This window comes from Sardina pilchardus, chromosome 16 (assembly GCF_963854185.1).
Source record: "Sardina pilchardus chromosome 16, fSarPil1.1, whole genome shotgun sequence".
NCBI lineage: Eukaryota > Metazoa > Chordata > Actinopteri > Clupeiformes > Clupeidae > Sardina > Sardina pilchardus.
The window spans coordinates 13,446,298-13,470,665 of record NC_085009.1 but is presented as its reverse complement, the minus strand read 5'-3'; the positions used below and the strand labels follow the sequence as shown (position 1 = coordinate 13,470,665).

General features: G+C 47.2%; 1 protein-coding gene across 5 annotated transcripts in view; it reads left to right on the top strand.

Annotated features, from left to right (window-relative positions):
- dysf (dysferlin, limb girdle muscular dystrophy 2B (autosomal recessive)) overlaps positions 1–15,228 on the top strand; it is a 77,543-nt gene extending 62,315 nt beyond the window's left edge. For all 5 annotated transcript variants that reach the window (XM_062516195.1, XM_062516196.1, XM_062516197.1 and 2 more), the window contains 14 exons: positions 1,811–1,939; positions 2,389–2,544; positions 4,223–4,314; positions 5,016–5,186; positions 5,720–5,880; positions 8,312–8,451; positions 8,915–9,003; positions 9,124–9,219; positions 10,193–10,334; positions 12,107–12,206; positions 12,918–13,090; positions 13,387–13,496; positions 14,131–14,278; positions 15,135–15,228. In XM_062516195.1, the coding sequence (XP_062372179.1) occupies positions 1,811–1,939; positions 2,389–2,544; positions 4,223–4,314; positions 5,016–5,186; positions 5,720–5,880; positions 8,312–8,451; positions 8,915–9,003; positions 9,124–9,219; positions 10,193–10,334; positions 12,107–12,206; positions 12,918–13,090; positions 13,387–13,496; positions 14,131–14,278; positions 15,135–15,194 (1,767 nt within the window). In that variant the 3' untranslated portion in view covers positions 15,195–15,228. The remainder of the gene's footprint in view (positions 1–1,810; positions 1,940–2,388; positions 2,545–4,222; positions 4,315–5,015; positions 5,187–5,719; positions 5,881–8,311; positions 8,452–8,914; positions 9,004–9,123; positions 9,220–10,192; positions 10,335–12,106; positions 12,207–12,917; positions 13,091–13,386; positions 13,497–14,130; positions 14,279–15,134) is intronic.
- Positions 15,229–24,368: the final 9,140 nt, after the last annotated feature.

Below are 24,368 nucleotides of genomic sequence, written 5' to 3'. Positions count from 1 at the left end.
AATGGATCCAGGCACGTTCGGCGGCTCCTCCTCGACACAGCCCTGGTCGGGCGCAGCACATGAAAAGAGCACTTTGTTGCTGTAGCGTGAGCGCGCGTGCAAGACGAGGCGTCTCCGCAGACAAAGGTCTCCCAGTCTCTCTCTCCCCCGCTCTCTCTCTCTCTCCCTCTCTCTCTCCTTTTCTCTCTCTCCCTCTCCCTCTCTCTCCTTTTCTCTCTCTCTCTCCTTCTCTCTCTCTCTACTTCTCTCTCTCTCTCTCTCTCTCCCCCTCTCCCTCTCGTAGCAGCAGCAGCAGCAGCAGCAGCAGCAGTGCCTGTGTGAGCGCACGTGCCTGTTTGAATGTGTACACTTCACCCCTGACACGTCCACTCCGGGGCTTCCCACGGGCCGCTCTGTCAGAACACAGCGCCGAGCCGAGCCGAGCCGCCACCGCCGCTCCCGCTCCCGCTGCCAGCGTCCAAGCTTTCCGATGAATTCATGTCGGGAATGTCGCAGGGGATAGCCGTGCGGCGGACTGGGGCAGCCTGTGCTGACGTCATGGTCCCAAATTTAACCCCCCCCTCTCTCTCACACACAAACACACACACACACACACCAACCCCCTACCCTCGCTGCCCCAAAAACTCCTCACCACCCACTCACCCCCTCCACCCCAAAACCTCCACCCTGTATCCCCGCCTGCCTCGCCTGTCTCTGATCTCTCCTGTCAGAGGCTCGCTCCTGCCTCATGAGCCACTCTTTCCAACCTTTTCCCAAAGCCCCAGAACTTTCTGACTGTTATCCAACAAGAGGCCGTTTCTCAGGGCGACCTCGTCTCGGGCCTGGAAACTGGAGAGGGTGGTGGGGAAGGGGGGCGGGGGGGTTGGGGGAGGTGGAGGAGGTAGGGGAGGGGAGGGAGGGTTGGGGGGAATTGGGAGGGAGGGGGGGGGTTGGTTGTTGTAGGCGGTGGGATTTTTGAGTTTGATGGCTGCCGGTTGCTATGGTATGAGTTGTCAGTCTCCCAGGAGGGGTGACACAGACACCCCTGTAGCCAAAACTGCTGAGATCAGCATTTGAGTTTTAGCGATAGCTCCGCTAGCAAAGAGGGGGAGGCTGGGGGATGGAGAATGTCTGCGGTAGGGGTAGGGGTAGGGGGGGAGGTGTGTGTGTGTGTGTGTGTGTGTGTGTGTGTGTGTGGGAGGGGGAAGCCTGGGCAGGGGCGCTCTTGTGCTTGTGGGCTTTGGGGGCTCTGCGTCGTTTGTCTCGTGGATCCTTTGAAAATAACAAGGCCGGGTGTTTATTGGGATTGGTTCATACCATCGGCGTGGTGGTGGCGTCCCCCGTGGTTCCGACCCATTCCGCTCCCTCCACCAATCCTGTGGCGTTTGGCCTACGCCGCCGTGCCATCATAAATTTTCACCCTAGTTATTTTTCCTGTAACGACGCAACTCTAAACTTTACTTATTGAATTTCTAAATGCCTTGGTTACTGAGAAAGGTCATTCTCTGTTAATGTTTATATATAGAAGAAGCCAAATAGCAACCCCAGTGCGATTGGGATCCAGGACTGGTAAAGCTCAGTCCTTTGGCCTTTGTGACAATGGACTTGTTGTACTCCATAGTATGGAGCGGCGCTGGAATAATAATTTCACCATCAGCTGAGTCTGTTTCTGGGCAGTAAGAGAATGAAGTGAAATAATAACTCTGGTGAGGCACACACTAATGTCCACCACACACACATACTCACACAAATACCCACCACACACACACACACACACACACACACACACACACAAACACACACACGGTGCTAATCCATTGCTTCTTTTCAGATCTACGACCGAGAGCTGGAGAGGGTGGACGGTTTCGAGAAGTTGGCAGACTTCTGCCAGACCTTCAAGCTGTATCGTGGTAGAACTCAGGACGAGAGCGAGGACCCATCTGTTGTGGGAGAATTCAAAGTAATTCACACACACACACACACACACACACACACACACACACACACACACACACACACACACAACCTGACACAGAAACACAGAAAAATCTCCATGTCATCACCTGTTGCTGTCCCTCTATTCAGTGTTATGACGGTCAGATGTAAACTGCACTAGAGACTACAAAAGCCTAGTTAGACAAACCCTGATGGCAGCTAACTAAGGGTACTTCTCTCTGCTTTCATTTCTCATAAAGGAGAGCTGATTTTGGAGAATTTGAGAGTCCAGAGTATCAACAACAACCCATTGTATTTATATAGCACTATTCTATGCACTCAAAGCGCTTCACAGTTCAGGGAGAAACTTCACTAACCACCACCAATGAGTAGCACCCACCTGGGTGATGCACGGCAGAACGCTTTTTTTTTGCATTTCGCGAGACTGATTTGGCTTCACCCTCGTTTCCTCAGGGCATGTTTAAGATCTACCCGCTGCCCGATGACCCGTCCACCCCCATGCCAGCGCGCCAGTTCAGCCTGCTGCCCCCCAACGGCACCGCCGAGTGCCTGGTGCGAGTTTACATCATCCAGGCCAGCGGCCTGCAGCCCAAAGACACCAATGGCAAGGTGAGTGCCGCTAACAGTGGACAATCAACTAAACGTGCTAACATGTGTGTGTGTGTGTGTGTGTGTGTGTGTGTTTGTTTGGGGGGGGGGGGGGGGGGGGGTGATGGAGGGAGCGGTGGCACAGCTATCTATAGCATCCATACCACATTTGGGTCAAAGTTCCAGGCTTGGGTTCATCCTGGGTCCTTTCCTGATCCCACCCCACCTCTGTCCCCCACTTCCCTCCCTGTCTTGTTTCAATAAAGGCAGAAAAGCCAAAAAAATAAAAAATGCTTTAAAAAAGTGCTAATATATACATATCTAAAACATTGGTCTAGAGAATCATAAACCACAAACCGTTGAAGAGCATGTGTCACACACGATGACACCCATACCTTTTCCATTATAACGCAATGGTGCTGTACTCAGAAAAGTTCTCACTCAGTTTAACTTCACATGTATGAAAATACACTACTCTACTTCACCTCACAAAATGGCAGCTCTATTCTCGTTGAACCCGACGTTACGACTTGATTTATGACTCTCTGACTTATCAGATGTACTATACTTAGTGACGTACCGCGAAACAGCTTCGGTCACATAGTCACTCCGAAAGGCATGAAATTGAAATTGTGTTTTACTTGGCCTTAACCTTTCTCAGCTACTTTGAGACTCAATAAGACTGCCACAGCTCTTTCAGCAGCAGCAGCGCCCCTCGTTGATATTACACGTTGACATGTGACAGTGGAGCCGTAAATGCGAGCGCAGACACACCCACGCATCAGTGTTGACACCCGTGCTGGATCGGGGCGCTCTCTCTCTCCCATCAGAAGCCCTGGCACTGGTGGGGAGAGCTGCTCTCGACCGCCCGGCCATCATCACCTCCTAAGCCCAGAGTTATATGGAACACTGCACACTCACACACGCTCAGACACAAACAGACACGCACGCATGCACACACACGCCCAGACACACAGACACACACACACAAAAACAAACACACACAAACAGACAGACAGACACACACACATGCACGCACACAAACACACACACACACACACACACACATACCCACTCACAGAACTCTCTCTCTCTCACACACACACACTCACCACTCACACACACACACACACACACACATACCCACACACAAGAGAGAGGTAATGTGGGCACATTCAGACAGATCCTAATGTTTATCAATACAGTTTTGTTTTGATTATCCTTCCTCTCCAGACTTTCTGAAATAACAAAATAATGTGCAAATCAGAAAATCACAGAAAATCATTTTTAATCCACATTGCTTTTATTTTGCACCACTACATCAAAAGATCCAGTGCTGACATCTGCACCCACACACATACACCCACACATGCACACACATGCACACACACACACAGACGCGCGCGCACACACACACACAGACACACACACACACACACACACTCGCGCACACACACACACACACACACACACACACACACACACACACACACACACACACACACACACACACACACACACACACACACACAGTTTCCAGGACCTCCACTTATGCCCGCAAAACAGGGACACAGGGCCCTGCATTCTTTAAACAAAGTTAAATAAAACAAAATAAAGCAAAATAAAACATGCTTGTGATGCACTGAAGTCTTCGTGCCGGTGTGTGTGAGTGTGACTTGCTCTCCATCTGCCCCTGCAGTGTGACCCCTATGTCAAGATCACCATGGGCAAGAAGAGCATCAACGACCAGGACCACTACATCCCCTGCACCCTGGACCCTGTGTTTGGAAGGTGCGCTGCTGGACCTCACAGACCCTTCTCTATTTCTTTCTTTCCTCTCCTTTCTTCTTCCCCCTTTCCTCTCCTGTCATCTCTCTCTTCCCCCTTTCCTTCTCTTTCTCCTATCCCTTCTTCTGTCCCCTTTCCTCTGCTGTCTTCTCTCATTTCTCCTTTCCCCTTTGCTCTACCATCTATTCTTTCTCCTCCCCTTTCCTCTTCTTTCTCCTCTTCCTTCTTCTTCCCCCTTTCCTCTCCCATCTCCTCTCTCTTCCCCCTGTCCTTCTCTTTCGCCTATCCCTTCTTTTCACCCTTTTCCTCTGCTGTCTTCTCTCGTTTCTTCTTCCCCCTTTGCTCTGCCATCTATTCTTTCTCCCCCCTTTCCTCTTCTTTCTCCTCTTCTTTCTTCTTCCCCTTCTCCTCTCCTCTCCTCTCTTCCCCATCTCTGTGTCTCCTGTGCTCTGGCCATCCCACCAGCAGGGGTCGCTGGACTCATTGCAATTGCGGTGCAGAGAGCGTTTTATTTTTGATCGTGATGTGATATGAAAGCCGGCAGCCCGTCAGTTGAGTGATTATTAATGTGTTAAAGAGGAATGTGTGCGACAGACAGATGAGATGAGACAGGACGAGTGTGAGACTCTGACGTGTGTGTGTGTGTGTGTGTGTGTGTGTGTGTGTGTGTGTGTGTGTGTGTGTGTGTGTGTGCGTGTGTGCAGGATGTTTGAACTTAGCTGCACGCTGCCCCTGGAGAAGGACCTCAGGATCATGCTGTACGACTACGACATGCTGACGAAGGACGAGAAGATCGGCGAGACCGTCATCGACCTGGAGAACCGCTTCTTGTCACGCTACGGAGGCCGGTGCGGTCTCCCGCAGTCCTACTGCGTGTAAGTCATCGTGTGCACTGACAGCAGGATTGCTGGATTTTTTTTTGCGGACATATTTCATGTTTGGAGAGAGAGTCAGTTGTTCAAAGCATACTTAAGTGTTCTCTGTGTGGGTCTGGATATGTGTTTGCGCAAGGGACAGATCGATCGTACGTTTGTCTAGTGTGTGTGTACGTGTGTGTGTGTGTGTGTGTGTGTGTGTGTGTGCGTCTCTTTGTGTGAGAAACTGAGTGTATGTGTCATCGCGGAAATAACAGAGAAGAGCTCTGTTTTATGTCATATTCATGATTGAGGCCCCTTGCATGTTAGTTGGACTGTTCAAGCAAGATGTTCAAAACATCTTGCCAGACAGATGTGTCTGTGTGTGTGTGTGTGTCTGTGTGTGTGTGCGCATGTGTGTGTGTGTGTAATGAGTGTTTCGGGAGCCCGTCTGTCCATCTGTCCACGACGGATCAGCGTGAGAGTGTGACGAGTCTCTGTTCTCCCCCCCCCCCCCCCCCTTCCGATTGGCCGACGGATCCCCCCCTCCACAGGTCAGGTGTGAACCAGTGGCGTGGCCAGCTCAAGCCCACCCAGCTCCTCCAGCGGTTGTGCGAGAGGAGGAACTACCGGCTGCCCGTCTACAAGCCCGACAGCGTCCACTTCAGAGGGCTGGAGTACACGGCCGCCGACCTGGGGGACTCCAGATACGGAGGTACAGTTTATAGAGACTCAAGAGTACAAGGAATATGAAGGTGGCACAACCCCACCTCTCTCTCTCTCTCTCTCTCTCTCTCTCTCTCTCTCTCACTTCCTGTCACTCTCTCCTCTCTCCATTGTCCTATCAGATTTAAGGCTTAAACACTTAAAATGAATGTGTTGGAAACAACGCACACTGTGTTGTCTCTGTCTGGACATAGAGATGTGTTGAAAACAACACAAGTTGTGTTATTTTCAACACATGCTGTGTACAGTCTTGAAACAAATAACAAAGGCAATGTGTTGGAAACAACACAAACTGCGTTGTCTCTATCTGGACATAGAAGGATGTGTTAAAAACAATGCAAATTGTGTTGTTTTCAAGTGAGTGTAACCCCCCCCCCCCCCCCCACACACACACACAACAACAACAAAAACAACAACAAAAATGTGACTGCAGCGCTCAAACCATATCCAAACCATTCCCACCCCGTCTCTCTCTTCATCTCGCTTCGAGTCAGTCTCTTCACTGTCCTATGGCAATACGTTTGTTATGAACTTCGGGATGGACCCTTCTCTATAGACACTTCACAACATGACCTTGTGTGATCATGAATACAAAAGGGAGCCAAACACGCTGTCTTCAGTGTGACCTTTGACCTTGGCAGTGCACTTGAGCCTGGCACACCTGTGCCTGGGAGTGTTGACTTATCCAGGATGTAGCTGAGAAATGGCCCATTTTGTGTGAGGAGAGAGCGCTGGAGAGGTGAGCAGGAAGGCTGGTGCTTTTCCTTCGGTGTGGAATAACAGCAGGGGGTTTATCACCCACATGGTCCAAGCTCATCACATCTTCCAACATTAAAGCCCAGCAGTGAGCGAGCTCCACTGCGGTCTTAAACAAACACTGACAGCAAAGAATAACAGCGCGAGTCTCAGACCGTATCATACATCATATCTGTGCGTGTGTGTGTGTCTGCATGTGTGTGTCTGTCTGCACGTGTGTGTGTGTGCGAGTGTGTGTGTGTGTGCGAGTGTGTGTGTGTGTGAGTGTGTGTGTGTGTGTGTCTATGTGTGTGTGTGTGTGTGAGTGTGTGTGTGTGTGTGTGTGTGTGTGTTTGTGTCTGTGTGTGTGCTCGTATGTGTGTGTGCAAGTGTGTGTGTGTGTGTGTGTGTGTGTGTGTGTGTGTGTGTGTGGTATCGTCTGGTCCTGCTTGGGCGATAAACGAAGGAAAAAATGACTTGCGAGTCAGCATGAATAATAGCAGCGGGCGATCTGAAGGAGAGACGAGGCGGGCTGTGTAAATGTACAATACCTTTGGCGCGGCCAGTAAATTCACAGTAAATATATCACTCCTCGTCACGGCAAAAAAACGGAGGCGCACGGTCACCGCTCGTTAGCGCCTGATACCAGCGCACGGGCTACTCCCACCCACTCGCCTGCCCAACTCGCCCGCCCGCCCGCCCGCCCGTGACTTCTGTCCAACCGCGCCGCGTCAGTCTCCCTCACAGCGACCTACTTTAACCTCCTTTCACCACTTTGTCTACACCACCCCCTCCTCCCCCCCCCCCCCCCACACACACGCACACACACACACACACGCACACACGCACACACGCACACACACGCACACACGCACACACGCACGCCGCCTCCTCTCTGAATCCGTTTACCTTCAAAAAGTGGGACTGAAAGAGAGATAAATAACAGAAGGGGGCTCTGCCACACACACGGGTCAGACTGTTGGGGTGGGTTGGAGGTGGAGGTGGAGGTGGAGGTGGTGGTGGGGGGTGGGGGGGGGGGGGGGGACGTTCGGCTGCGGCTCTGACAGCACTGTTTCCCCTCTGTGGTGAGTTCGGCAAGGTCAGGGCCCTGAGATTTACGGCGCAGCAGCGCGCGAGCGGCCCGGCGGCCAAGATCAATACAGCGGCGGGGGCCCTCGCAGCCTTGGGCTCCTGGGCGGAATACTGCCGCTCTTTGTCTCCGCGTGCAGCCGCGGTGAAAATACCCCCCCACTCCCCCCCACTCTCCCCCCCGTCAAAAACGATTGTCAGGCGGCCATTTTGAGGCGGGCAGCGGTGCGGAGGGGCCCGAGTCCAACTTCACGGTGGGGAGTTTGTCTTCATCTTCGCTTCCTCCGTCCCCCCCTCCTCCTCTCTCCTCCTCTCTCCGCTTTTGGACTCCACACAGGGTCTGAAACCATAAACTTCTGCGGAAGAGACCAAAAAAGAAAAAAAAAAAGACAAGAAAAAAAAAATCTGTGGATCACAGCAATGAAATCAATGGATCATCCAAAGACCTAAGAAGAATAAACAAGCTCACACCCCCCCCCCCCCTTTCCCTCCCGCTGACTGCCTAAATGGAACACAGTAACTCAAGCGCCTGCTCGGTCGCCCCCCCCCCCCCCTGGATATCACTTGATGGTTCTTCTTGTGTTGTGGGTCCGCAGGCGAGGCCTCGACGGCCAACCCTCACTTGGGGCCGCTGCAGGAGCGTCTGGCCCTCCTCATCCTGCGCCGCCAGGGCCTGGTGCCCGAGCACGTGGAGACCCGCCGCCTCTACAGTCCCCTGCAGCCGGACATCGAGCAGGTCAGCGCTCCGAGCAGACAAGACGACGCACCTCGACACACACCAGCAACGCAGATCACTGTCAGAGTGTTTTTTTTTTTTTTTTAATGAAATAGTCGTATTTGTTTGAGCAGTTATTGCAATGCAGCAAATAACAAAACATCAGTGCAGTCTATTTGATATTTCATTTTTCAGTATTTCATTAGTGCTTTGAGCAGATGACATGCCTCAACACACACCAGCAAGACATACAGTAGATCATGGGCAGAGTGTTTTTTAATGAGAACTTTGATTACTTTTGCACCTGTTTTGGACGATTGCATCATTGCCCACAAGGTCACCAACATTGAGGAAGTAGTAAGCTCCTGCACACTGTCTTCATTTAAAAGTAGTCGTATGGGTTTGGGCTGTTGTTACAAAGCAGCAAATGTCAGAACACATCGATGCAGTCTATTCGATTTCATTTTTGGTGAACGTTCTTTAGGGGAGGTTGCAGATGTGGGTTGACATATTCCCCAAGTCCTTTGGACCACCAGGGCCTCCCTTCAACATTACACCTCGCAAAGCCAAGAAGTAAGCAACTCTTCATGTACTCTTACAGAACTCTCCTAGGCAAATGAATAAATTTCTGGTTCTTTTTGTTTTCATATTTGTTTCTCTTACTAAACTGTTTTTCTCCTCCTGTTCCTCTAGGTTCTTCCTCCGATGTGTCATATGGAACACCAGTGATGTCATTCTCGATGACGTCAGCCTTAGCGGGGAGAAGATGAGCGACATCTACGTAAAGGGGTACGTCTGCCATCGCTAGGCTACCGACGCATCGCTGTAGATCTTCATCAGTCCCCTCTCAAGTTGTTTTGTGATTCTGCGATTCGCAGATTCATCGCAAAAACTGGCAATTGACCACATTTACAAACGCGGTACAAAATGGGTGTAAACATTTACGCTGCGTGTATATTGTATATTCTTACCGCATCAAAAAATAAAACAAGTGTCAATGTTCAACTGCCACCCTGCTGCTATTAATGGAGTGCAAGTTTAATCAAGTCAATGTAAAAGTACACAGAGCACCACGCTTTTCCCTCTTTTAATGCAGCGGACGCGATTAACTAATCCGACATCACACAGTCAAAAAAGGTCACGCTCTCACAAAAACGTTTGTTTCCTTTTTAATATTTCTTTTAGTCGAGACAGGGGTTGCAAACAAACGTTTCGGGCCAAGATTAACAACACACAAGATTACACACAGTCTCTCTCAACCATTGCCCCTGTTTGGTGGTCCACTAGTTTGGTCTCCTCCGATTGATGACATGGTGAGGTCATCTGTCTTGACCACCTACAGGAGACACCATACAGCAGTGGTTCTCAGACTGTGGTACTGTGGTACGGGTACTGCTGGTGGCACTCTGTTGTGGTACACGGACACTCTGTTGTTTTATTTCATGAAGACAAAACAATCACTTCAAATGATATATAAATAAATACATAGTGATATATGTTTTTTTTTATCTTTCTTGAAAAAAAAAAAAAAAAAAAAAAAAACTGTGCAAAACAATATGTACAATGTAAAATATATTTCAATTGGCCTACACTACTGTATTTTAATGCTGGTCATAATGGTGGTACTGGGAGAGTCAATTGTTCTCTGAGGTGGTACTACTCATTGTGAAAAGTTTGAGAACCACTGCATATACAGCACATGTAAACGTCCTCTGCACTCTCTCTCTCTCTCTCTCTCTCTCCCTCTCTCTCTATCCGTTAGCTGGCTGCACGGGCACGAGGGGAACAAGCAGAAGACGGACGTGCACTACCGCTCCCTGGGGGGCGAGGGCAACTTCAACTGGCGTTTCCTCTTCCCGTTCCACTACCTGCCCGCAGAGCAGCTCTGTGTCGTGGACAGAAAGGTGAGTGTGCCCCCCCCCCCCTCCCCAAATCTGTGGATCACAGCAATGACATCAATGGATCATCCAAAGACCTAAGAAGAATAAACTGTAACACTTTATTGATTGACTTTATGACATGACGCAAGTCATGCACCTTAATGACACATTATTGATTGTTATAAAGTTTCATTCGGTTTCTGACAGTTTAGTTTCGGGTTTTGACCCCTTCAAATAAAGTTTTACCGAATAAACAATCTCACGTCCCCCTCCCACCCACTGACTGCCTAAATGGAACACAGTAACTCAAGCACCTGCTCGGTCGGGGTGCAGTTTTTTTTTTTCACGGATGTCACTTGAAAGGTGAGCGTGCCCCTCCCCCAACACCCCCCCCCCCCCCCCCCCGTGGCACGGTCGACGCCCCTCAGCACACCCAATGCTAAGTTCCGTAGAGCCTGTTATCCAGCTGAGTTTACTGCGCCCAGTGCTGCCATGGTGATATATGTGTTGCCAGAAAGCGGAGGGAAAACTTGAAGGGGGCACAGTAGCTTTTTCAGAGCCGCTGTCACAGCTGGAGGGGAAAAACAAGCTATGATAGATATGACACTTATGGTCTGGACTTGGCCCGCGGAGGAATCGGTTAGCGCGAGAGATTTACGATAGCGAGTACCACTCGATGTATATTGAGAGACACATATTGTGGCCGCTGTCAGGTGATTGATTTGTTTGGCGTTTAAACGCTCTGACGAACGGGAGAGAGAGACGACGACCGAATCCTTATGATTTGTGAAGAATAGGAGAGAAAGTATGATTCACTGGGACGTGTTCAGAAAATGATTAAATGTGATAAATCTCTTCGCCGAGTGTTTGTTTTTAACGGCCCCGGGCCGAGGTTGTCAGGCACGAGTGTAGCGGACACGGCTTGTTTACTGATGCACTGTGGCAACGGGCAGCTGTGAAGTGCTCCTCATCGTTCCCACCGGGCCGGTGGCTCCATCCATCACGGCACGGAGTACAGTAGGGAATGTCGTCGTGCCGATGGAATCCTGTCTGGCGAGGTGGTGCGGAATTTATATGTTGCAGTGGCAGTCCCGAATCTCTCTCTCTCTGTCTGAATCGCTGTTGTCTACCCGTCTCTTGCTTTACCCTCACACTCTGCTCACACACTTACATGTGCATGCATCTGTGTGCACAAATTGGTCTTTCTTGTACCTTTTTGCACTTGATAAACACACCTTGTGTACAAACATGCAGCATGCTCTCTCTCTCTTCTCTCCTTTTGTAGGAACACTTCTAGAGTCACACACACACACACACACACACTCACACACACACACACACACACACACACAAGCACACATGCATCTGTGTGCACAAATCAGTCTTTCTTGTAATTTCTTGCACTTGAGAAACACACCGTGTGCACAAACATACAGTACGCTCTCTCTCTCTTCTCTCAGTTTGTAGGAACACTTCTGGAGTCACACACACACACACACACACACACACACACACACACACACACGGATCTGTTTCTTGTACCTTCTTGCACTTGAGAAATACACCTTGTGTACAAGCATACATTATGCTCTTTCTCTCTCTCCCTCTCTTCTCTCCGTTTGTAGGAACACTTCTGAAGTCATACACACACACACACACACACACACACACAAACACACACACAAGCGCACATGCATCTGTGTGCACAAAATTGTCTTTCCTTGTACCTTCTTGCACTTGAGAAACACACCTTGTGTACAAACATACAGTATGTTCTCTCTTCTCTCCGTTTGTAGGAACACTTCTGGAGTTTGGACAAGGCTGAGGCCAAGCTTCCCCCCAAGATCACCATCCAGATCTGGGACAATGACAAGTTCTCCTTCGACGACTATCTGGGTAACGGAACAATATGTGGGAGAAAAACCACCCATCCACCGCAATCCCTTCCCCCCCCCCCCCCCCGATTTCCTCTCCATCTTTTCTTTTTTCCTGTCCTCCCACTCCTCTCTTTCCTTCCTCCTATCTTCTCTTTTCCTCCAATTCATCACTCTACCTCCCCTTAAAACCACACTGACATTTTTGGCTCCTTGCGTAGTTGGAACATGACAGTACAGTAGTAAGTTAAAGGGGAGAGTAACAGATTTATCGTACATGGAATCACATGGAAGGGGGATATGATGCCGTGTGCCTGGTTAGGTTTGCGTGAGTGAATGTTTGTCAAGTACGCCAGCAGAGGGATCAGCTCCATCATGTGACAAGGAAGTCAGACTTTGTGTACAAATAATTCAACCGTATTGTTGTGCTGTCTCCATGGTAACGCCACGATTATTTTTGGAGCCATGATTTCTTGTGTGTGTATGGAGGTTTCTCATATAAAGTATTGCTCTATGTGTATGCGTGTGTGTGTGTGTCTGTGTATGTGTGTCTGTATGTGTAAGTGAGTGAGTGTGTGAGTGAGAAAGTGAGAGAGAGTGAAAGACAGAGAGAGACCGAGAGAGAGAGAGAGAGAGAGAGAGAGAGAGAGAGAGAGAGAGAGATAGATAGAGAAAGAGTAACATATAAAAGAAGTCTCAGAGTTTGAAACTCTACTGTATGTCTCTCCTGCAGGCTGTTTAGACATGGATCTGAATCACATGCTGCGGCCTGCCAAGTCTGCTGAGAAGTGCACCCTGGATCTGCTGCACCAGGCCCCCGAGAAGCTCGTCTCCCTGTTCGAGCAGAAGACCGTGAAGGGCTGGTGGCCCTGTGTGTGCGACAGCAACGGGGAGAAAGTCCTTGCCGTGAGCATGATCTGTTCTCTGCACAAATACATAGTAAACGTTCAGAAAGCGTTCCGTTCTTGAATTTCCCCTTGGGGATCAATAAAGTATCTATCTATCTATCTATCTATCTATCTATCAATCAGAAGATGCTGTACATCTACAGCATATAGTATGCAGAACTTACTGTATACAATTTACATTGACATGTATTCATTTTGGCAGACGTGTTTATTCGTATTTATTATTAAGGGACTTATTCGTGTTTCTTATTAAGCGTTGGCATGATTATTAGCAATAGCATCCTCTGTCTCCAGGGAAAAGTGGAGATGTCGCTGGAGATTGTGGCGGAGCACGAGCAGGACGAGAGGCCCGCTGGGCAGGGCAGGGACGAGCCCAACATGAACCCCCACCTGGAGGACCCCCAGTAAGTCTGGCCCGCAGCTGCTCGCTGCGTAAGATACCGAAGATGCGTTCGAATTCGCGAACACTGGCGAACGTTTGCAAACAGTTTTCTGTTCTCTGCTCTCTAACACTCGCAAAAACAGTTTGAGGGGGTAGTTCTCTGCAAACGTTCAGTGGAGCTGGATGAAGAGTTACCATTGGAAAGTTTTAAATTAAACAGAAGTGTCGTGGCACACTCGGAACTTCAAGATATTTTTTTATTGACCAACGTTTCGGCTTACGCCTTCATCAGGGTCATTTTGATTGACCATTTTTTTGATTGACCATTTGATGGACCATCGTTCAAATCCATTTGCTGCAGTGTGCCAAGTATGAAGGCATCTCAGTCTGACTGGTTTGGAACAACTGGTCACTCTTGATTTCAACGATCAATGCAGGAGACTTGGTTTTGGAAAATACACCTTATTTGTGTGCTTTATCCCAAGGTCACGCACATCACATTCTGCATGTGTGTCTCTGGAGAGCTTTTGACCTTGGTGCTGGTAGCATCCTGCCTCTGAAAAGCATAAAACAGTGAAGACTCTCAAATATAAAATAATGCAAAATAATAATAATAATAATTCAAAAATTGATCAACTGCCGTTGTGTTGTTCCAGGCGTCCGGACACTTCCTTCCTGTGGTTCTCCTCTCCGTACAAGACCCTGAAGTACATCATATGGAGGCGCTTCAAGTGGCTCATCCTTCTGTTTGTCATTCTCTTCTTCATCCTGCTCTTCGCTGGAGTCTTCCTCTATTCCTTCCCGGTGAGAATGCAGCATGTTTCTCCATCTTAGAAGTTTGTGCAGATATATGAATGAGAGATGAGTCTGTTGAGATGATGTCTGAGATGAGTCAGCACTGTTAAACATGTTCATGTCTACACAAAGCAAAGGAACTGGGTGAGCATGCAGTAGCCTGATAAGTTGTAGGTTCAATTCCCAGCTTCCACCTTTGTGCCCTTGAGCCAGGCACTTACAGTAACTCCTAGTTACATGGGGGACAATGGCCCTCTAATGTAATTGACATATGAATAAAAGTGTATGCTAGATTAATACATTTAAATGTATGTCTGTTTATGAGTGGATAGTTACAGTGCACCAAGAGGCGGACATCCCGGGTTCAGAAAGTAAAAGTCCTGCCCAGAATTTGATCCAAACATTTAGTAAACCAGCTCATCCTAATTAGCAGCCAAGTAGATCAGATAATTAGTGACATCACCTGTATTAAATGCACTGGTAGAAAGATTATGTGATGTGATCTACAAAAAAACATCACTCCAAAATCTTCCCTGGTGAAATTTGACCAACTTAAGACTCTGATATCATCCTAGACCTAGCAACATTCTGGACACTGTCCCCTAGTAAAATCCTGGATACCATCCTCCCAAAATCTTGGATGTTGCTAGGATGGTATCAGAATTAGAAGTTGGTAAAACATGTCATGTGTTTTCCCAGATTGCATCACATCATACAGTATATAGCAAGACTTTTACTTTCTGGAAACAGGATCTCCACCTCTGGCTACACCTGATGTATTTTTTATTTAATATTGAGAAATGGTATGATGGAGTCCTGTGCTCCCAACTCCCCCTCACTCTCTCCTTTGGTCTCCTCTCCACAGAACTACGCGGCTATGAAGCTGGTGTCCCCCTTTGGAGGAGGAGAGAAGGGGACTCAGTGATGAGCCATCCTGCACGGGCTGGGGGGCAGTTAGGGGCTGTTGGGGGCAGTTGGGGGGGGGGGGGTGGATGCACTACTGATCATGGGTAGGACAAGTGATACTGTGGCTCTGTGTTCTCACACTGTATATCAAGATCCATACACTGGCACCAAATATCAGTATTTTCAATGTTTGGGCACCCGCTGTGGGTTTCCAAACATCATGACTGTTACCATTCTCAGTATGTTATGACTTTTGTTTATTTAAATTAGACCATTAACCATTTCCAGACACGCACCTTTGCCAGGAAGAAATCTTGACTTGAACTAATCCCAATTTTATTTATGAAAAATGTATGGTATAATACCACCATGCTACATGGCCAACTGTCTCAGAATATTTTGCATATCGCAGAATAAGCTGCACTGTCATACCATAACTAGCCTTAATACATAGCAATACAGACCTCCGAAGTTCACCTACAAAAAGGAACCAAAGCTGCCATCTTGGCCCATATAAGGAGATCCGGATGTTAATTGAAGCTAACTACCTATGGCAAGTTAGCGCTGAGGTAGCAAAAATCAAAGTGTGCCGTCTTAACGTACCGATGATCACAGTACCCGCTCGAAGGCAAATCCCCATGTTATTTTCCCTTAGGAAAAGACTCAAGATACAGGATCTCCTTATATGGGCAACGACGGTACAGTAGCTTTTTTTGTGGGCGAACTTCAGACGTCTATTGGGTTGGGAGCTTCTTTCTGATTTCCATCCCTACTGCTGAGCTCTCCTCCTCCTACTTGCAGTCTTGTCTATCTGTCGCAAAACATTCAGACTAATTCACTCTGGGTCTCATGATACGTCTGATTCAGCTTATGACGCGATGATACCTCTTATGTTGTCTGTGCCTTGCGTTTTTTTTTTTTATGATGCCATTTAAAGTGTCACGCCTCTTGTGCACACGGTGATGTTGACATGGGTGTTTTACGAGTCTGTCTGTTGCGGTCGTTGTGTAGGTGAGAAGGTGTATTTCCATATGGTTGCACACTGAATGTGAGACTGAGGATCACAGACTTGCAGCGGTAGCTGTGTGAATATCATGTGCATGTGTCAGAGAGGTTAAAAGGGTGTGTGTGTGTGTGTGTGTGTGTGCGCGTGTGTGTGTGTGTGTGTGCGTGCGTGCGTGCGTGCGTGCGTGCGTACGTGTGTGTGTGTGTGTGCGTGCGTGCGTGCGTGCGTGCGTACGTGTGTGTGTGCGCGTGTGTGTGTGTGTGTGTGCGTGTGTGTGTGTGTGTGTGTCTCTAGTGTGTCTCTAGTGTGCCTCTGCCCTTTGGGCGACCGGGCCGTGAACCCTCTTCTGTATTCCCTCTGATTCCCGTAACACTTTAATCTCTCTTTCTGTTTAATCCCTTTTTCATGTCGCTAGTAAAACTCTGCCCTTTTTTCACAGCCAGGCGCTCCTTTCTTCTTCCTTCACGCAGAGAGCGGAAGATAGATCTGCCTCGTGCCTCCTCCTCCTCCTCCTCTCTTGCCCACCCGCCTGCCCGTCCTCCCTCCCTCCCTCCGCCCGCCTCTAGCCCCTTTCAACACCCCCTCATTCTCTAGGTTAAATCCCGGATTTGTTCGCTGTGCTTGTAAGGTCTGGGGCCGGCTGGTTATTAACTGGGGGCCCCCGCTGTCAGGCGCTGATACAGAGATAACCATCAGATGTGTTGTTTTGGTTTGAAGAAATTCACCGTGAAATGTGCCGGGCTGGGGGGTGGGGTCAACAGGGGGACTCCTCCACCGACGTCTCTGTACGCGCCCGATGTCTGGCGTAGCCCGGCCCGTATACGTGTGCGTTCGTGTGCGAAAACAGTCAGGAGACAAAACAAAAATCAGAAAGGTCTTTTTAGCCTTTGTTTCGAATCAGGCCCCAAAGGTGTACTGCTGTGCCAACGCACGCTTCTCTCTAGCCCCACGGTAACATTTGAACAGGTGTGCCGCCCGCCGGGGTCGTCGCGCTGCCGTGTTCTGGCCGAGGTCAAGCTGAGGGGGCAGCGTGCCACAGAACCTGATTACGTAAATCTGACCTTTCGCTCGCGCCCGCTCGCTCACGGGGTTTATTTAGCTACCGTTGGAGGGAAGGGGTGCTTCACAGCACTGTCTGTCGGAACAGGAAAGGTCAGATGACGGCGAGTAATCTGCCGCAAGCCCCGTGGATTTCCTGGAGTACGCTAAAAAGAGAAGGCTAAAAATTAGGAGAAAGGGAGAAGTGGAGGACTTTGATCTTTATATAGCCCCTACAGAGCTGGGTGGGTAGGGGTTACGCAGAGGGCTTAGGGAACGAGGGAGAGGGTGAGGAAGAGAGAGAGAGAAAGAGAGAGAGAGAGAGGGAAGAAGAAAAGAAGAAAAGAAAGAACCATGTTCGCTCAAAACGATTGAAAAGGAAGACTTGGTTTACGTACCTCACTTGCTTGTATTGTGTACCTGGCGGAGAGAGAGTGATTTGTTCCGAGTGATTCATGTCTGTGCACACCGTGCCGTCAAAGTGCTCTGACTAGGGGTGCAACGGATCATCATTGATCCGTGATCCGTTCGGATCAGTATCTTCGGTTCGGCACACACATGATCCGCGGATTGATTTATAATAATTATTAATTATAATGTCCGTGTGTTCTTTTCAAGTAACATGCGTGTCCACAAGGCATGCTTCTAGTCCCTCCCTGCTCTGCTCCCCTAGCCTGCCTGCACGTCTTTTCTGCTCTCACACACGTTATTAGCGGTCATGCCATAACCAGCAATACATGGCTGCTAGTTTAAGTGCTGACGTGGCTGCATAGCAGCAACACAATAATAGCCTAATATCAAGTTCGTTTGTGCACACTTACAACTTGTGCACATCTTAAGTTTGTTGCGCACCTACCTATGCTATGATATTTAGGTAATTTAGGCTTAGCCTACTGTTGGGTTCAATGTCAGCAATAAGCTACGCAACATTGGCTAACTTGTACATCTGGAGATAGCTTGTGCTCACTAAAATCATAAAGGAGCATTGCAAGACACTCATCTCTTTTATGATCCCAGAAAAAATTTCTTCGACTTGTTAGTTTTATTAACATGTATTTCATCTAATGAAATATCCTTGTCATCATGCACTACTGGTATATCCAACTTATTTTCTCAAGAATAAAACCGTGAGACTGAAGCCTAATTACCCTCACGTATTTCTTAAAGCGACAGGGACTCAATTACACACACCTCCTATGCGCACTCCTCCACACCACATTAAAGATAGCTAAATCAGTAGGCCTACACAAATGACTAAACATTTGTAGCTACTAGTAATTATGCAGATTGTGTGTGGAGGGTCAAGCAGAATCTTGGATGGCCACTGGTGTGAATGATCACACAATATTCAATATAAGGTAATTAAACACCAAATCAACTAAAATTGCAAAAAAGCATCGAAAAAGTCATTCTTGACTTAGTATCGGTATCGAAACAATAATTTTGGTATCGTGACAACACTAGCCTACTTTAAACACATGCTGAAAGTGCTTGAGCCACGTTACAACATCCTGTACTATGAAACTATGTTTATTTGTCTTGTCTTGTGTTTTTTTTTTTTTTTTTGCTGATCCGAAAAATGATCCGATCCGTGACTCTTGATCCGAGGATCGATCCGAACCGTGACTTTTTCGATCCGTTGCACCCCTAGCTCTGACCCAGTGATGTGTTTCCCAGACGATTTGGTTTAGCTCGGAGCGTCGCTGAAGAAAGACGTGTACAAAAGTGAGACTTGAATGTCGTGCCTGAATATCGCATCTCCCCTCCTCAGGTGAAATGAAGGCCTCCTTTGCCTTTCGTGATTCTGAAACACACTGAAGTCATCTGCATTCAGTTGCTTCTGTACTCAGTGTATTTGCCATACATATCCAAACTCAATTGTCGTACTCTTGACAATCCTACTGGCCTATCGCTGTTTTTGTATTATTTAAAATATTGCCATTGCAAACATTCTGCATTGTTTTCAAAATCATCACCAAAGAATTATAGCACCTTTTGCCTGTGCTTTGTGCCTTGTATTTTATGCATCACAATTATGTGCATCTAGGTATGAACTATGTGTACAATGTGTTTATATTCTAATTAAAATGCACTCCAAAATACATCCTGTCTGTTAAGATATTTTTTCCCTTACTCCCTATTGCTTTATCCTTACCAGTAATCGCCGACATGCATCATATCCTCAACACAGGGCTTGAGAAGGCATTTTGACTGTGATGTGTTTCCATATTTGTACATTTAATAATAATAAAAAAAATGTGCGTTTAATAAAATAGTGTTAATGTAAGAAGAGTCAGTAGTCGGAGGTTTCCGCCCAATAAAAATAAACTGTTACCCAGAATGCTGCGGTGGTAAGAACAGTGTGTTCGGCGGTGGGGCACGTAGTCCTTCAGTTGGACGGGCGTCGGGCTCGCGCTCGCTCTGGCATTCCCACTGCCTGTCTGCCTGCCGTCGCCACGCCAACGTGCCAAATGAGCTGGCAGGAGTTGAAATTAAATAGACATTTAATTGAGCGTGAATCACGATCCCATAAAACCGACAGAGAGAGAGAGAGAGAGAGAGGAAAGGAGGGAAAGGAGAAGGAGAGAGGAGCAAAATTAAGGCAAGAGCATGATGGCAGATAATGTCAGCCTTTGATTAGTGTGTGGAGTCTGGGAAGTTTGAAAGTCCATGGCTGTAGTAGAACGTTTGACAAACTACTCAGCCGTGCCAAGCTAGTCGTCACTGCCCTCTTCTCCATTGCTCCTCAAGGGTTGATTTCAGATTCAGATTCAGATATCGTTAGGTATTTAGTTTATCATTAGCCTGACTCAAGATACTATATGTATGTGACATACATACTTATATTTCTACATACTATATATTTGCAATAACCTTGTAGTTACCATGTAACAACAATGTACTTATCTCACTATCTCACACGACACCACTACGATAACTAAACATTTGAAACTTCATGCAGGCATTATAAAGTGAGTACAGAAAGTACAGTGCAGAAAAAACAGAAGCCTACCAAAACACTGTGGTCCTGTGGTCCTGGGAATCTAAGGCGGGGATCACACTAGCCAGCGGCAAGCGGCAGGTTTCCTATTGTTTTCTATGGTTCGGCAGCGGAACGGTGACAACGCTGGCGTAACGCTAGCGTTGAGCAAACTGGGAGTTGAACTTGGTTCAATTTTGAAGCGCAATGCTCGGCTCATCACAATCAGTTTTAGAATGTTTAGGTATTTTGACCAATCAGATTGGACTAAGAACGTAGCAACAAAGACTGAATTTAGGAATGAGATAGAATGTTTTGGATTATTATTATGGTCTGAGCGTTGCGCTACGCTTGCCGCTGCTGCTTACCGCTGGCTAATGTGATCCCCTATGGTATGGAGGCTTTCTTACTTTCTCCCGATGGAGTGCAAAAGTTGTGGAGTTTGATTGCCATTGGAAGGAACAAACGACCTTCTGTGTCTCTCAGAGAAGCATTTGGGAGAGATTAGCAAGCAACAATTTTGTAAACTAAAATTGACCCACATCATCACACACCCTTCACCATACCTAGAGATAGGCATGGTGTTTTATTCAGTTTTGTTTCGTTCAGTTAGCCTATTAGCCTGTTTGATGCTCATTGAACTCAATGCAAATCAAACAAGCTAATAGGCTAACTGAACAAAACTGAACAAAACACCATGCCTTTCTCTAGGTATGGTGAAGGGTGTGTGATGATGTGGGTCAATGTTAGTTCTAAAGACCAAGGGAACTTTATCAGGATGCATAGTATCCTGGATCCATGAAATAAGTAGCCTTTAAAATTCAACTTCCTGTGGGGTGGGGCCAATTCAATTCAAATTCCAACTCATGAATTGAATGGAGGCTAATTCTAAAATTTGGAATTGTGCACAAGCCTGCTAACATGTTTATATTTGAACAGCTGGCTACCCAGTTCTGAGACCATTTACAGCTTCTGTCCAGTATAGATTTGTTGGTGTCTATATATAAGCAATTTGAGTGGAAGCCTTTCCACACTGCAGGATAAAACTGTCCAAGAGTGTCCCACAAAATGGATCCTCTGCTGTGCCTTGAGATTTGTGCATAATGGCTTCATTATACAGTGAGAAATGTAAGATGTGGTGGTTTTTTTCAGAATGGATCATCTAGTCTCATCTTGAGATGAGATATTCCAATAATTGCTTTCGAATTCTGACATTGATATGGTGTCCTGACATTTCACTTCAGTTCTTTGTTTTAGAGGAAAATCACATCCAATTGTCGTTCGGTTCTTCAGACATTTCTGGTGTCTATTCGATTGAGCCAGTTGTGTGAAAGTCCTAGTGTGGTATGTTTTTGTTTCAAGTATGAATCCTCTGGTGTCTCTTGAGATCTGAGTTGACCCCGAAACACTTCCCACATGTAGTACACTAATGTGACTTTTCTCCAGAATGGATCATCTGATGTGTCTTGAGGCTGGCGTTGTGACTAAAGGTCATTCCACACTGAGAACATGGATATGGCTTTTCTCCAGTATGGGTCCTCTGATGTCTCTTGAGAGTACCCTTTTGTGTAAAGGCCTTTCCACACTGCTGACACTGATGTGGCTTTTCTCCAGTATGGGTCCTCTGATGTCTCTTGAGAGTTCTTGGATCTCTAAAAGCCCTTCCACACAGCAAACACTGATGTGGCTTTTCTCCAGTATGGCTCCTCTGATGTCTCTTGAGAGTTGTTGGATCTCTAAAAGCCCTTCCACACAGCAAACACTGATGTGGCTTTTCTCCAGAATGGATCATCTGATGTATCTTAAGAGCATTTGCTTCTCTAAAAGCCTTTCCACACAGCAAACACTGATGTGGCTTTTCTCCAGTATGGATCATCTGATGTATCTTAAGAACATTTGCGTCTCTAAAAGCCCTTCCACACAGCAAACACTGATGTGGCTTTTCTCCAGTATGGATCATCTGATGTATCTTAAGAGCATTTGCTTCTCTAAAAGCCCTTCCACACAGCAAACACTGATGCGGCTTTTCTCCAGTATGGATCATCTGATGTATCTTGAGATGACCAATTTGTTTAAAGGCCTTTCCACACTGCGAACACTGATGTGGCTTTTCTCCAGTATGGATCCTCTGATGTCTCTTGAGAGCATTTGCTTCTCTAAAAGCCTTTCCACACTGCGAACACTGATGTGGCTTTTCTCCAGTATGGATCATCTGATGTATCTTAAGATAATTTGCTGTTGTAAAAGCCTTTCCACACAGCAAACACTGATGTGGCTTTTCTCCAGTATGGATCCTCTGATGTAGCTTCAGATGACCCTTTTGTGTAAAAGCCTTTCCACACTGCAAACACTGATGTGGCTTTTCTCCAGTATGGATCATCTGATGATTTTTAAGAGTGTACTTATTAATAAAGGCTTTTCCACACTGAGAACATCGATGTAGTTTGTCTCCAGAATCTGTTATCTGATGGTCGGTGAGTTCCTCCCTGGTTTCCAACTCCTGGTGTAATTTCTGGTATGAAGTCTCCTGGCTACATGAGTGCTTGTTACACACTTGGTTTCCTTTTTCCTTCCTGAGCTCTGATTTAATAGCTTGAATCATTTGAATGTCTCCTACAACATAATAACAAAATGAGTGTTTGCAATAACATAATCACTGATATTTTTTTATCATAATACAAACTGTTCAGAAACTCACCTCTTGGAAAATAATCTGTGTGATCATGAAGATCTGAAGATATGTCTTCCTTTTTAATTTCCTGTAGTGACATGGATATTTCAGTCTTACATTCATGTTCCAGCCCAGGTTCTTCGTCCTCCTTCTGAGTTGTACAGAGATACTCTTGTAGGAAATCATCAAATTCTTCTTCACTCTCCTTCTTCACTGCCGTGAGCTGGTCAGATCCTGACATTTCAAAAGTCTGTTCAGAGAATGATAGCAATCTAACAATCCTTCAGTACAGAGACAGATGTAGTCCTGTAGATACGTGTACCAAATGTGACTTCAGTATTGAGACCCCAGTCTGTTGTGTTCATGATATAGTCCTTTTGCCTGCCCCATTAGCCTCTAGAATTCACACCTAACCAATCAGCTGCAAGGGATTTTTGAATGCAAATCTGATGTGGGAGGGGATTCCATATGTATGAGCTCTCTTCACACAACTGATGGTCCTCAGATGGACATTTTCAGACCTCACACTGCTCAAAGTCCACAAAGGAGAATAGGTGGGGGTGGGGTGGAGCCATGGAAGTGTGAAATGTAAAGGTTATGGCTTGTTTTGGTCAAAGGATACGTTCAGAATTCTGTAGGTTGTGAGAGGTGTAGCATATAGTGCATGCTTGACTTTTTTTTTACAGTGGTCACACACGGTAGAATGTGGTACAAGAGAGCCGGTCCAGTGCTAGTTTATGTAAACAGGTGTAACAGGATGAACTGTGGACATGAGATGTAATAATGGGACCAGTGCTGTGGGGGAGCCAGTGCATTCAGAAAGAGAGTGTCTAGGCCATTAAGGGAGAAGAAGAGAGCCATAAAGGTGCCAACGATGGCCCCTCCCCCTCTTTGGTCTCCTTTGTGTTCTGTGGGTCAGGTGGATGGTGTGCAGTTGATTGTGTTTGTGCGTCATTGTACTATGTGTTGTGCTGTTAATTTGAATTTATACTTAGTGGCTGACACAAAGTGAATTGAGTGAGTTTACAACAACAGAATCTGACTGAATGTGGATGTTTTGTGTTTGCTCCAAGCAACTTAAGGCTCTAGCACGCTCCTCCGTCTGCGTCACGTGCACACGGCACTGGACGTTTGACGTGCGTCATTTTAGACGCGTATAAGAGGCATACTCCAATGTCTGTGTCCTCCTGAATGCGCGCCAGCCGATCAAGGTTAGCGCCGGGCCGGCGCACTACGAATTAACTGTGATACTCTGGAATGTGCGACCACTGAACTAAGGAAGAGCCAGGGAAGGAGTGTTCCACACTTAGGGTGCGTTCGTAAATTGCACTACGAGCACTCCGAGCACACTCTGAAACTTTTTTAACCGTTCGTAAATTCAGAGTGTGGATGGAATTATCGTTCGTTTATTCAGAGCGTCACACTCTCGGAGCGCCCAGAGCGTACTCTGGGCACTCCAGCTGAAAGGACAGAGTAGCAGAGTGTGACGTCACATCAG